General features: G+C 38.7%; 1 protein-coding gene across 6 annotated transcripts in view; it reads right to left on the reverse strand.

The window, feature by feature from the left end:
- Positions 1–15,258, reverse strand: part of utrn (utrophin) — a 301,041-nt gene that overhangs the window by 231,533 nt on the left and 54,250 nt on the right. For all 6 annotated transcript variants that reach the window (XR_016093863.1, XM_088929485.1, XM_088929492.1 and 3 more), the window contains exons 11-22: positions 14,611–14,792; positions 13,441–13,588; positions 10,578–10,697; positions 9,098–9,199; positions 8,399–8,506; positions 7,827–8,006; positions 7,174–7,337; positions 6,737–6,860; positions 6,475–6,562; positions 4,511–4,752; positions 3,933–4,113; positions 843–988 (exon numbers count right to left, since the gene is read on the reverse strand). Coding sequence is in view for 5 of the 6 variants with exons in the window: in XM_088929485.1 (XP_088785611.1) it covers positions 843–988; positions 3,933–4,113; positions 4,511–4,752; positions 6,475–6,562; positions 6,737–6,860; positions 7,174–7,337; positions 7,827–8,006; positions 8,399–8,506; positions 9,098–9,199; positions 10,578–10,697; positions 13,441–13,588; positions 14,611–14,792 (1,785 nt within the window). In the remaining variant the exon portion in view is untranslated. The remainder of the gene's footprint in view (positions 1–842; positions 989–3,932; positions 4,114–4,510; positions 4,753–6,474; positions 6,563–6,736; positions 6,861–7,173; positions 7,338–7,826; positions 8,007–8,398; positions 8,507–9,097; positions 9,200–10,577; positions 10,698–13,440; positions 13,589–14,610; positions 14,793–15,258) is intronic.

The following is a 15,258-nucleotide window of genomic DNA, read 5'->3' on the forward strand; positions in this document are numbered from 1 at the left end:
CTGCAGAGGTCCAGTCGGTACAACACAGACAACACAGTGCAATGAGGGGAGCATAGAAAGTGGTATTATCCACATGAATCCCATGTAAAATGTTAAAAGCTGAAAACTAAACTAAAATATGCCTAGGTTCCCTACAACCTAGGTGGGAAACTAAATAACTGTAATATATCAGGCTGTCACTGTAAAGACCAACAGATTGCTCAAGCAAGACTGAGCTACACTAAATGGAGTCTCTGACGAGTATTTTAGGTTGACAGTATAGCTTTAAGAGCTGCAGGCAAAGGTGAATCTGCATGCAGAAGCCAAAGGGGTGGGTAACAAGCCTAGCTGGGACCTGAGCCCAGAATGTGAGCTACGTCTTTTGGCTCTGCTCTTGATCTGTCTTTTCTGATAATCAGCTGCACGGCTGACCTACATTTCCAAACAAAAGCATGCCTTCTCTGTCACGGCTTCTCCATTCACACCTGATATCAGCTGAATGTGATACATTAGGGGGTGTAAGAATACAGCCGTTGTGATGGCTCAGAGCAACATGCCGAGGCACACTGCTGGCAAGATCATGTGAAACGCTCTACTGCCATCAGCTACACGCCCACCAAATGAACAAGCAAGCAGCTGATGAAACTTTCACTGTGCAAACAGCTGAGGTAGAATGACCAAACAAACCCCAAAGTTATCATTATCTAACAGGTAGGAAGACTACAAATAACTGAGATGCATTTTTATTTAAACAGGATTGGTTAGTACAAAGTACAAAGGCATTAAAGCAGAAAACAGAAATATACAAAAATAATATTCAGAGAAACCAAAGAAACGAAGTTTTCATTTTCCTCAACACTTGCCTCTACATTTTTCAAGGCGTCCTCAGCGGTTTCTGCATTCACCACCTCCCTCCGGGTTGTGCTGAGCTTAGTCTCAACCTCATCTAGCAGGTCTGATAGGCTCTTCATGGCATCATGATGCTCCCGGGAGGGGAGGCTATTCAGAGCTTTAAACAAATACAGAAAAGCACAAATCATCTGTCAAAAAAAAACAAGGGTGGCAGAGGCTTGATACATACACAACATTCAATATTCATACAGCCGTGGGAACCACCACCATCATTATGTAATACAAAAACAGCTCTTTCCTTAATATTAACAATTTTAAAGAAGTATGCAAAATCCCAAGAAGAACTACCAGCGCAGGCCTAAAGGGATGCGTTTTATGACTTACAGGTAGAATGAAAACATCGACAGAAGAAGGGGCTCGCCCATTTTAAACATTCAGTTATTTCATACAAACCACCAGATCACATCATTAAGGATACCAGTCAATCAGCTAAGCAGACTTCCATAAAATCATATTTAAATCATAAGACCACAGATTTCTAATGCACTTTCTTATACAAATGTTCTCCAATCAGGCTAATGCAGCCACATCTATCAACTTCTTGAACACCCAAAATTCACAATTCAGCTAGGATATCGGAGGAGTGCTTCAGTACTATAATGAAACACTAGAGGGCAAAGCAGCTGCTCAGCAGTGGCTTTTGTGCACACAGGAATAAAGGATTTTGTGATTTAAGAAAACTCAAAACAGACCAGATCCTCCTTTAATACGTTAATACAATAAAAGGTAAATGAAAATTTTAGGAGTACAACAAACAAAACAATCTATGTAGTACATTTATGTATTTATGTTAAAAGACAGCCAAAAATGACTTTAATTTTTAGCCTCTTAAACACACTAATAATACTGTGAAGTTCGACATTAAACTTAAAAGGTAAAACAGGACTAAACCAGAAATTAATACCCAAAAGTATATAAAGTACTGTATATTTTCCTTTTTTCCTACTTTAATAACAACTTGAAGAGTCCAGCGATAAAATCCCAAGTCCAGATAGAAAAGATAAAGAAGCTCTCTCAGTAACACCAGTGTCTCTAGGAATGCATTTGAATGTTGCTATAATTAAGAAACATTCTCTTTTTACCATGTTCCTGTAGAGTAAAATACCTCAACATGATATTATGTGATATTATGTTTAAGCTTTTTATTCAAGAATATGTGCCTCTCACTAACAGAAAGAAGCCAAAGGTGCATGAAGCAACATATCTAAAGAAATAGAATTCTTTTGTGAATGTTAGTACGGCATTTTACTGGAAAAAAGGGAAGGCAAATTTGTCAGCTGACACAAAAACTGCGATAAATGACTACTTACAGTGCACAAAAATGTGCATAAATTAGAAAAAAAAGAATTGTCATCCCCTTTTCTTAAATGAAGTTTGCTGCCCTAATAAAAAATACTCCATCTAATACTTAACAGCTGGTGGGCCACAGAAAAGAGTAATCAAACGATTCTATAATTTTGCTAACAAACAGCCCAATACTGCTGAATTCAACAGTTAACCATTGGCAGCATTCCCCCTGCTGAACACAGATCTAAAACCCTCAAGACAGCTTTTCTGAGATGAAATCCAAGGTTACTTAACAGCAAAAGAGGAAAAACAAAAATTGGAATGCTTCCAAGGACTGTTACATGACATGTCTCCCCTAATAAAAACAAATAAGAGGACACTTATGTCAACACAATGCAGACACAGAACACAGCAACTGAATGAACTGGGAGTCATTAATCAATCGATAACAATGACATCTGCAAATTTGTTCTAGTAAGCACACATTGTCAAAGTTCTATTTTCGATTCAGATCATTTACTGGATTGCCTAGTGAAGTGGTTCAATATTCTCTTAAAAAGTTTCAGACTAGCTAAAAAGTATGAATAGAGCAATGAGTAACATTTGTATGAAAAAAGTGTGGTTTTTACTGGAGATGTGCCAACGACCCAGCTTTATAATGTTATAAAAAAAAAACCTCCAGGGAAAGAGCGCATGTATTTCCCTTATAAGGCTAAAAAATATGATCTTTTCAGATTTAGGCTCATAAATTCCATTACAGAAAGTGCAATCTTTTTTTCACAAGTAAAAGTGCCCAACATTTTTACATCTTTATTGGATCACTGTCCCACAGAGACTAAATTTGTGTAGTACTGCAGAGATTGTTGTCCTCCCCGATTGTTGTTCTCCCATCTCAGACCTCTGTGGTTCCATAAGGGTGGTCATTGGGTTTCTGATCACTTCTCTGACCAAGTTCCTTCTTGGCTGTTTGCTCAGTTTGAGAGGACAACCATCTCTGGGAGGAGCCTGGGTGCTTCTGTATTCTTTCCATTTCTTAATGATGGACCAGACAGTGAGCCTGAGACGTTTCAACACGATAGATGCGTAGATATGTATTTATACCACTCCTCAGATCTATGTCTCCTCAATATTCTAGTTGTACAGATAAATCCCTGGTCTTCATGGTACAGTTTCTGTACCAATCACTTGAAATCATGTCAACCAATTGAACTGACCACAGCTGGACACAATTCAAGTTTTAAAGTGATCTCACAAGGAAATTAGATGGTCTTGGGCTCAGACTGAAATATCATAGCAAAGGGAGTAAATACTTATCAAATCAAGGCATTTCAGTGTTTGCTTTTCAATATTAAGTAAAAACATTCGAGAATGTGCATTCCACTTAGACATCATAAAGTAAGCTGTACTGATCAATGACAAAAAAATCCCATCTAAAAATATTTAGATGAAAATCTAAAAAAGGGAAAAATTTCCAAAGGCGCTGTGTAAGGTATCAATGGTTAAGTCACGTCCTTCGGGCAAAACATTTCTGAAGGCAAGCATCAATACGAATAGTAATCTTCATCAATTAAGAGGACCTTACAGATGAGATGATAAACAAAATAAAGGCTACTTTCAGTGAGTACCTTTTTTCACTGTAATATCTGAGCACTATTATGGCATTCGGAGCCTCCCCCTCCAGTGGCCTTCTAGATGTTATGGTGTTGGACTGTGCATGTGGTATATCATGGCAGTAATGCATGCTGGCTCCCTACCTGTGCTGAGGTGCTGCTGTCTTGCCCGCAGGTCCCTCAGCACTGCGCTGTAGTGTGCGGGAAGAGCTCTGAAGTCATCCTGGATGAAACCTGGGGATGAGGGCTCTTTACCCAGAGCTGCCGCCACGCTGGCCAAGTGCTCTAACTGCGGGCTCAGTCCTGCCAGCTGTGAGAGTTCGACCTAAAGCAGCAAGCAACAGACACTTCTAATACTTCCCACCTTTAAAATATCTTTTTCAAGCTCCTGTATCTAAAACAACAATTAATTTAGTCTCTTTCCTAAGTACTAATTAAACAATATAACTGTATACACTTATAATACGGGACCTTAAATCATTCAAACCAGTGATATTTGATGATGGACATGTCCAGTATAAAACATTTGTGAATTTATAAAACAGTATTTCAATGTTCTGACAATATTATCACTTACCAGTTATATTTACTGTCTACCTTTTCAATCTCTAAAATTCCAACATCATGGACTTTACTTACAAAATACACTTCTTCAAATGAAAAAACAAGTGTTTTTTGTGGAGCAGGCTGAACAAAGAAAAGTATTTCAAGAGCACACTGACCTCGCAGGCTGTTTTCAACGTTTGTAGGGTCTCCTCTTCGTCACTCACAGCAGGAGTGCCTCTCAGCCCTTCTTCACTGACTGTCAGAGCCTGCTCCAGCACCCTCAGCTCTTTGTAAAAGGATGAAATCTTTTCTTGGTGTTCCACCTTCTGTTTCAACTGCTCCAACTGCCTGCTGCCATCCTCCCATTCTGACGAAACCTTATCAAGACTGTTTCTCACCTCCTCCACCGACAGGCCCTCTGTACAAAGCAGACCAGGTGGTCAGTGGTAGAGGCCACAATTACATCTCCTACAGCCAGACATAAACAATCACACTCTATGTTCATTCAGAACATTATTTTCCCTTAAATAAAGTAACAAATCAAGTCAAAATGCACTGACCTTTGATTAATGTTATTACAGAGCTCTTATTGTTCATTGTGTTTAATTCGTTTTTCCAATCAAGTATCACTAAGCTTTCTTTGTGTCACCTACAAAATTAGTAGTAATAAAAGCTTGAAGCCCAAAGTTTTATTAACTTAATTTATATGCAGTCTAGCTCTGTTAATGTGCTATATACAGTGCCATCTACGTTTATCAATACCTCAAATTAAAGAGGAAAAAAAACAGTGCAATCCCTGCTGGAGGAGGATTTATAAAATGTGAACTACAGGAGCATAAATACCCTTTTTTGAAATGCAATTAATTACTAAATATATGACTTTGCTCTGTGCTGTTTTAGCTAAAATATAAGTTACAATATACAAGTATTGACAAATAAATGCAAAAACATTATTCTCTCCATAAATCATTCTACAATACAATGTTTTTGTTACCATTTCATTGTTGTACAGCATTATATTAACATACATTTTGCAAAAAACAGATTATTTCTAAAGAATACTTTAATTTTTATGCAAAACATATCAATCAAAAATGTATTTGAGAACACTGCACTTGCAACAAACAACACACAGCTTATAATGACTTTCACTAGCTGAGCCACTCAGAATTTCTAATTGTAATTTTACTTTTGTTTGTTACTTCCCAAACATAAATCCCATAGTTCATACGTGTTTGCACAGCTATGAAACTTCATACTCCTCTACATACATTTATCTCTCCTCTGTAAGAAAAATGTGGGTCTGTAGTGGAAAATAAAAAATACACAGAACAATATTTCATATTTTATATGCACAGAGATGTCTCTACACACAACAGAAAAACAAAGAACTGTTCTGGCAACAGTGCCATATTGAACTAAACCGCACACAGCACACTCGTATGTGAGGGTGGCAGATGTACTGGACCTCAATCAGGCACCAAGTACAAAACCTAGATCAGAAATAGACACTGGAACTTATTCAGCAGTACTTATAACTTCCATCAAAACATACTTCCCCCATATAATCTTTCTAACTCTATTTAAAAATATTATTTTTATATATTTTTTTTATTTTACAAAGCACTTTACAGTACATTAGAAAGGCAGAAAGCATCATCAAAGTTTTCACTGAAATCCACATTCCAACAAAATCCTGCTTTGGTCCTACAGCACACTTCACATGACTTCTCTGTGTATCAGGGTTAGAAAGTAATGTCTAAAGGACTCAATCCCTTGGACTTCCTTGCCCACTTTCTAACATTTCAAATAAGATCCACTTTGCATGCCTTTATCTTGTCTCATCATTCTAAAGATGTCGCACTAGTGAAATATTACAAAAATTGTAGCAAGTCTTCCTGTTTGCTCACACGGCCTTTTTGAGGGCAGTCATCAAAAGTGATACATTACTTGGGGAACACGGATAACTTGTGGAAAAAAAAGCATGATCTATATGGCACTCACATTTCTCAGTTATTTCCAGTTCCTCAGCTTGTGTAACATTCGAAAGAGACAATTTAAGCAGATGCTGGACTGCAGTTTGATAAGACGGAGCATATAATGGCAAGTTGGCTTGTTCTTCCCTGGACAGCGGTCCTACCTTTCTCCATTTGCTCTAGCATGTCCTGCCCAGACTGCAGCACCTCCTGCACCTTCAGCTCCTTTTGTGGCTGTTCAGCTTCCAGAGACTGCAAAGGAAGAGCACCATTCACTGACAGAACCACCTTTCAAAACGGGGAGTTTTCTCACTTTCTAAACAATAGTATATTCACAGTGATGATAGCAAATCTCATTAAACATTAAAAAGTGATCACTATGCCCACTGCACTTTGATTATGACAGTAACATCATTACTCCTTTACCTTCAGTTTCTCTTTAATGCCAGAAGTGTCCATCATCTTCTCGTAGTCTTTGAAACTGAAGTCTTGAATGGAAGCTTTCCATTTTGCAATCCAATTCAGAATCTCCACAAATTCACCATCAATCCTGGTTAAAAACATTGTCTGGTTTATGATATTACTGTAAAACAACAATTAAATTAAAATACCTGCATCTCAAAAGACATACATGGCTGCATTACGATATGCAGAATTACATATTCACCTGTTATAAAAACACTGGTCCCGAACAACTTGTTTTAGCAACAGGCATGCCATGGTATTAAAAATCTTTAAAGCCCTGAACTTCTGGAAATGGGAAAATAGAGCAAATGGTAGAAAGATAGGAGTGTGATTTGGCACTTAAGAGTTTGGAAGATTGGTATCTTGGAAGATTTCTACTAGCACTGAAGTTTCCTTACAGCATCTTCGCTTCCACATCCACATGCCGTTTCTTGGGAGGAGGAGGAGGTGGAAGCTCCTGCTTGGATTGTTTCACTGACACTTCTTCTGTAAGGGTGACCGTCCCTATGACAACCTTCTCCTGAACCTGGGACATTCCTGACTTTGACACCGACTCGGTCACCTTGCAAAAAAAAAACAGCTTTAAAACAAGGCAACCAAATGTAACGTACAAGACACGTATCACAACAATGACATGAGATATTAGCAATATAACTTTAGCACTTAACTAAAAATTATGTCAAGCTGAATACACTTAGTAGTACAGTATTTCTGTCTTCAGCAATGATACATTACATAAGTACTCATTTTGAACACTAATAATACCACCCTCTACTACAGTATCCCTCACCATAAGGTGTTTGAAAAAACCTTACAGATTAAAAACAATAAAATCACTTCAGGCCCACTACTGATTTATGGTCTAACAATCAGAGTACTACAATGGTACTACAAGATAGCATAAGGAGGAAATCATCCAAGAAAGCTACGCATAAGGAATGTGTTGCCATCAAAAGTTGAAGCATTCTCTGGCCTTCATGCTTAAAAAATAAATGGAAAATAATGACCACACCAGGGACACAAAGGTGCAAATCCAATCGAAAGTGGGCACCTGATTGGAGCAGTCTTCCAGTTTCTGAACAAGGTTGTCCCATCTTTGCATCAATTCCTCCACATCACTGTCAATCTTGCGGGAGGCTTCTGGGCTGCCGATCAGCTGGATGACATCCTGCCCTGCGTCACTGAGGTGGTCCAGGGTCTGTCGCTTCATCTCCATGTCTTCCTTCAAGATCTAAAAGCAAGCCAATGGGAAGTCAAACCACATTCCAGGCATACTGCAGACAAACCTGGAGAGCATCCATTTGGGCATGAAACTATAAAACAGATTGGCTTTGTTTGGATAAGAATGAAGACTAAGATAAAATGCACAGGGAGCGATTTTATCAGTTGGTTTTCTGTGCTGTAAAAGGACGGGGTGCTTAGTAAAGAAATGTTACAGGGAACTGTGGTGACTAAGAAGAGAGAAAATAACTTTAAAAATACACGTGGTAAATGGGTGGAATATTAAGATGATCAATTATAAATCAGAAATGCTCCACATTCCCCATAAAAAGTACCACGTATGTAAGCTATTCGCACTTTTAAGGCAAGCATCATGTAGCACTGAGAATGAAAAGAACTTACTGCTAATCTCCGAACATTAATGTTAATTTCATTTGGGTCCTTAAAGTTGCAGGTTTGAACTTGATTCAAAGCTTCTTCTTTCTCAGTCAGCCAAGCTTTGAACAAACACTGAAAAAAGCACATTTATTGTCACTACTAAGAGTGTATATACAGTATTAATTAAAGAAAAAAGTACAAAGTATCTATATTTTATCACCAGGAAGCTCTTATATAAAACTTGAGTTTAGATTTGTTCATACCTGTATGTCTTTTACAAAATTTTAACACTGGTTTCATAAGGCCCAATAAATGTTTTTTGTGCGTCTGATCCAAACTAACATTAGGAAATTAAACCCTAGATTTTGCCTGTGAAACCACCTTTACAAGTTCAGAAAATCAGGGCCATGTAAAAACAACTCTCCGACCATTTATGTTTTAAATTTTGCGAAAAAACGGCACTTCTCAATGAGACCAGGAAGAACCTGATGGTTCACACAATCGCTGAAAAGCAGTCATCAAGAAACCAAGATGACAAAATGACCTAAACCAAGGTAAAGACTGGTTTCCCCTTCAGCTCCTTTAATTACCTGTCTTCACAGCCACTCTGCCTGTAAACATTAAGACCAATTACCTGGAAGCACTATGTACTGTAAATAAAAAACTGAGGGTCACACAGACAACTCGGCTACGCTGAAGGGCTATTACACAGCAAGGACTCACCTGGTCCTGCACCAGCTGCTGCCACACGGAGAAGATGTCCTGCAGTTTGTGCCACCTCTCCTCTGTCCAGCGGCAGACAGCTGCCCACCGCTCACCCAGTGACTGCAACAGCAAACTCATTAGATCAGTACTGGCACCTCCCAAGCCTAGGACACCTGCAGCTACCCAACACACTACAGTACATCATATGTTACAGATAAAATAATATAACCAAACTGGCACAGACATTTCCTTCTATTAAAGAAACTAACCCGTTTTTAAAAAAAAACACTTTTTTGTAATAATTTCTTAAATAAAAAATGTGGAATAACTAATACATTAGGGTCTAAATATGTTTCCTCACACAATTCTACTAATTATTCTTGACTTATGATGATTTGACCTAAAATGTAGAATGTATACACCCTTCCACCCCTCTATTATACAATAATAAAATGAGCCGGAGCCTAACCCACAAACAAAAGGCACAAGCCAGGACTACACCCTGGACAGCATGCCAGTCCATCACACTGCACAAACGCAATGTACACATGGATAATCTGGAGACACCAATTAAACTAATTAACATGCCTTCAGAACGAAGAAGGAAACCAACGTACCTGCATAAAGCCCACAAAATTACAGAACTCCACACAGAAGTCACCACAGGCTAGACAGGACCAAAGAGCTGTGAGACAGCAGCTCTAACAGCCATAGCTTCAGACAATGGACATGATTTTGCACTATTTTCTAGACCACTGAGTTTAGCCTGTAATGCTTACTTGAATATATTAAAAGCTTTCCCAGGAATTTACTCTAACAAAGTAACTTTCTATGGGGTTAAACCAGAAAACCCTCTTTGTAAACATTTGTTTGTCGTAGTCCAAACAATTTTTTTCTGTTTATCATAATATTAAGATTATTCAATTGTTTGTCAGACAATTCAAAAGAGGTAAAAAATACAATTTAGCATGCCTTTTAATCACTGTCCATTTAGAGTATGCCATATCCTCCCACAAAGTGAAAAGATGGACAGTTATCCATCACTGAAGCAAATCCAAAACAACCTTCTTAACTTTGGGTGATGATGTTTGGGTCAAACTCAGTGTGAAATGCTAGCAGAGAACTCCGATATGCTTCCCCTTCAAAACATTCCTCCCATATGTGGTGAAACTAAACTTCCGAAGCTTGAGAATGTGTTCCAACACTTAGAAAGTTTAATTTTTCTACAGTTAAATGTCCTCAGGATTTTCATTCAGCCCAAGTTAGTCAGTTATTACTGATTGAGAAGACTATATACTGTATGACCAACCATTTTTCAGTGCTAAAAAAATAGTATAATCTGTAATTTGTTTTGTATTTCTGTTTTTGTTTTAAAAACCTGTTTTAGAATTTGTGTTCTCAAAACTCCTAATCCCCCCTTTTTTATTTTATGGTTCACCCGCACACCTCACTATAGTGTGTTTCGTTTCTAATACACATTTACAGGCTGCTCTTTTACCTGCAGCTGGTCTTCCAGTGCTGCGGTGGCACACTCTCCACTGTTCTCATCCACAACCACCACCATGTGGGTCAAAGAGTTCACCTTCACCTGCTCCGTTTCCAGATCATTCTGTAGTGCCTGCATCAAATACACATATTAACACCGCTTTCTGGAATCAAAGGAACAAGACTGTACATCTCACTGAAGACACAATATCTTTTGGAAGATCTGACTCAGCAGTTGATTTCTGGAAATCCTATTCCACAGGAACTCCAGAAAAGAAAAACAGACTCCACAGAAAATAGGAAAAAGAAAATATTTTTACTTCCGTACTGCTAAAATACATGTAATACAATTAAATACAATTAAATATCACACAAAGGACAAATTTTTATTTTAACAACTAAAAGAAAAGAGTTACATCAATCCACAATTCAAAGCTACAAAAAATCAAGCCCAGGACTACATCCTCCATGTTCAGGTTCATTTTTAAAAAGGAATGGTGTGTTCCATTTTCTAGTGCCTCTTGGAATAATAGACCCTTGTACAGAAAAAAGGAGCTCTTGCTCCTCTACAGGACAAACAAAGAAAAGCTTCTGTTTCCTGACCACTGAACCATTCTCTGCAATCACCCTGAATACACAGTATAATGCTAACATGCACAGAGATGATGTAGAGCAATTAGTGGAGAAATAGATTTTTTAAACAATATTTTTTGTTTAACCAATTTAACAGTCACCTCCATGTGCTACTACCAAAACATAATTCAGTCCCTTTGATAGCTTAGTTTAAGTGGTTAAATCTAAAATGTTTAATCTAGACTTTGCCACTTCTTTTGTTGTATCTCCATTTTTCTATATATGTACATTTTATGAGATGAATTTGTAAACATGTTGATTTCTTTTTATATATATATAGTGACCAGCTAACAAAAATATAGTTTTTTTTGTCGGCTGGGTAGAACACTTCTTCGCTTCCTACACTGGCTATATCCCTGACCTCTACAAACGATATATTGATGACTGCGTCGGTGCCGCCACATGCTCCAACGATCAGCCTGAGTTCTTCCTGCACCATTTCACCAACTTCCACCCGTCCCTCAAATATACAGTTAACATATCTTCCACTACTCTTCCGTTTCTAGACATCAACTTCTCCATCAACTACCCCCGAATGTCCACTTCGGTTTATTACAAACCCACGGATTCACACAGCTACCTCCTGTATAGCTCATTTCACCCCAACCACACTAAAAACTCTCTTCCTTTTTCACAGTTCCTTAGGCTACGACAATTATGCAGTGATGACATCGACTTCGAGAACCAAGCCCTCGAAATGTACTCCTTTTTCATCAACAGAGGATACCCCAGCAGTGTGATTGACAGGGCCCTTGCCCGAGCCAAAAACACCCCCCGGACCATCAACCCGATCAGGAACTCCCGCCGTAACAACCGCATTCCTTTGGTGCTTCCTTAACACCCTAACACACTTCCTATCCCCAGGACCATTAACCACAACTTTTCCATCCTACAGGATGATCCCTCCATTGGGGCCCTCTTTTCTGATCGCCCTATCATCTCATATCGCCGACCACCTAATCTGCGTAACCTCCTTGTTCACAGCTCCCTTGACCGCCCTCAACAACCATCCACACCAGGCACTTTCCCTTGCAACAGAGCTCGCTGTATCACCTGTAAGTACACATCCACCACCACACTCATTCAAGGCCCCTCAGGACAATTCCGGATCACCCAGACAGCATCTTGTACCTCCAGCAACCTTATTTACTGTATCTCTTGCAGTAAATGCCCAGCCATCTACATTGGAGAAACAGGAAGGAGACTCTGAGACCGTTTCAGAGAACACGTCAGGGCTGTGAAGATTAAAGATCTCTCCAAGCCCATTGTTTCTCATTTCACCTCTGACGGCCACGACCACTCTAATCTCTCCGTCTGTGTTCTCAAAGACGGTTTTCCGAACTCATACATCAGAAAGACCACCAAAACCAAAATTATTCTGCAGCTAGGATCACACATTCTCCATTCTCTTAACGACAGACTACTGTTCTTTTAAATTTTCTCCATTCACTGGAAGTTTCATTTCACACCTCTCTGCACCCATTCTGACTTCACACCTCTAGATTGGCCTCTCTTTCTGTCCCCTGCTCCCGCCTCTCACTCCTCCTCCCTCCCAACCTTTTTTCTCCCGCTACTTTACCTTTGCCTACTGCCCTGTCTCTCTCACACCTGAAGAAGGCTCCACGGCCGAAACGTTGTGTTCTCTTTCTTCTTTTTTTCAGCATGGAATAAACCTATTACTTGTTCCTTTGCAGCCTACACATGCTGACGCAGTTACCCACCTGAACTAACTAAAATATATGTCTGTGTGAACTATAGAATAGAGTTTGGAGGATAAGAATTATATATTGAAAAAGTTTGAACAAAATAATATATATAAGTAATTTAATTAATATTTGGTTCCAATATTTTGGAATTTTAATATACACTAATTATTTGTCCAAAAAGTATTACAACTGCATTTGGAGAGCTTAAAATTACATATTGTGTGTTGAAACTGCAAGTCACAAGACTACCATTATGATGTGAATTTGTTACAATACAAAATAATTGCCAAAAAGGTGAACTGACTGGGGTACTTTTACTGAAGTTCTGACTCTCTAAGACATTTCAGCAGGACAGCCCTCAATAACTTACTAACTATCAAAACCTCCAGTCCAGTCAGAATCTTGTGTATCCATCATTACACTTACTACTTTACTACCTGTGAGCTAATGAGCCATAGATGAAGTGGCTCAAACAAAATGTTATGATTTCCACCACTAAATCACTATGAATAAAGGATAAGGAATCCCAAGTCTTACTTTATGTTGCTCAATCTGCTTCTTATAGCCTTCCAAGTCCCCAGCCACGTCAGATTCCATCTTGCGAATTCGTCCTTCTGTTTGTGTCAACCAATCCGAAAGCTGCTGCAACTGCTGCTGCTGTAACTCCATCAAAACCTCGTGAAGCCTAGAGGAAGGAAAATGTTGCACACAAACATCAGTGTGATGTAAAGTTATAAGAGGACATACCAAGATGAATTGCCTTAAGATTCATAGTGAGGCACTATGAATCTTAAGGCAATTCATCTGTGACGTCAGGGCCACTTCAACAGAAAAGCAGAGTCTAAGTGACAAATCTTTTTAAATTCATTTTCACATTTCCATTTATCCTCAATGTAAATAACCAAACTAGTATTTAGCCCCAAACCCTGAAAGGCGATATCATGGCACTGTGGTGCTGATGTGTAGTGACTTTTAAACAATGATCAGCCTAATTCTATACTTTAATTTGACTTTGCTATTATTAATTTTCAGAGAATTAGATAAGCTGGGTTTCATAGGCTTCCCCAACTCTTTTTTTAAAAGGATGAACACTTGCAAAACGATGCACGCATCTGCAAAAATATATATAGCAGCGCTATAGAACACTGGAAAAAAAGGCAAAAGCACCTATCACGAGGCACCAGTACTAAAAAGAAAAACAATAGAAAAATAAAAAACAATAGAAAAATAAAATCAAGAACATTGTATTACTGTTATTTGCATCATTCATCCAAATATCAGAAAAGCCACAAATGAGAGGCCCATTGAACATATTTGGATCCAGTAGCCAACCAAACTCTTTTAGTACTGAGAATACAAATTTGATGGTATGCAAAAAAATAATGTGCAACATACTGTAGTTGATGCTTCTGTGAGAAATTTTCAATGAAACCTAGAAAATGATTAGTGGACTACATGGCTTACTTACCAGCAGTGTCAAAGCCTCCTAAAGGGTGTCCTAGGCCTGTATATAGCTTCCCAATTTCAGTTAATCAACACACACTATAAATTCATTTACATAAAACTGCAATGAATAACTAGCATATTTGAAAAAGTCTAGTTACTTTCAAATGAAAATAACGATTTGTCCGTGTGGGACAAATTTCAAATGTCTTTATCTCAACCCAGTGAGAATGGGCTTGAAGTCCAAAAAGCCAGGGAGCCCACCTGGCCTGCCGGTCCATGCTGGCCACTCGCAGACACTCCCACCGCGAGTTGAGGAGGCTCATCTGTTCGCGGATCTCATTCTCCTCCTCCTCGGTCAGGTTGCCCTGGGCGATGAGCTGGTTGCCGGCCTGCAGCACATTGCCCACGCTGCTCTGGTGCGAGGTCAGCTCCATCATGAAGGCCTGGCAGGACACACAGTGGGCATGAACACAAACACACTACAAACCCAAACAACACAAAGCCAGTCCTCCATGCCCATCCTACAGACACCTGACGCTACATCACCTTAGAAGTCTGGATTTGAATTAAAAAAGTGGTTCACTTTAAATATATTTATGTAACTCAATTCAATTTAGCAAACTGATTGTAGGATTAAAGCTCAAGTATTGGTTTTGCTCTGTAGTTTCTATCCAGGTGGATGATGCACATTGGTGGTGGTGGAGGGGAGTCCCCATTACCTGTAAAGCGCTTTGTGTGGAGTGCTTTCTGTTTAATAGATGTTTGAATTAAAACTTATTACAATTGCATGTTAGCTGTAATTTCTTTATAATTTAAGGTAAAACAGGTGTATTCTCCTGTAAGATTTTTTTTCCCTTGAATATTATTTTAAGAAATTATTTCTATACTTCATACCTCAATCTAGGTTAA

The sequence above is a fragment of the Atractosteus spatula genome, chromosome 2 (genome assembly GCF_055471065.1).
Source record: "Atractosteus spatula isolate fAtrSpa1 chromosome 2, fAtrSpa1.hap1, whole genome shotgun sequence".
Taxonomy (NCBI): Eukaryota; Metazoa; Chordata; class Actinopteri; order Semionotiformes; family Lepisosteidae; genus Atractosteus; species Atractosteus spatula.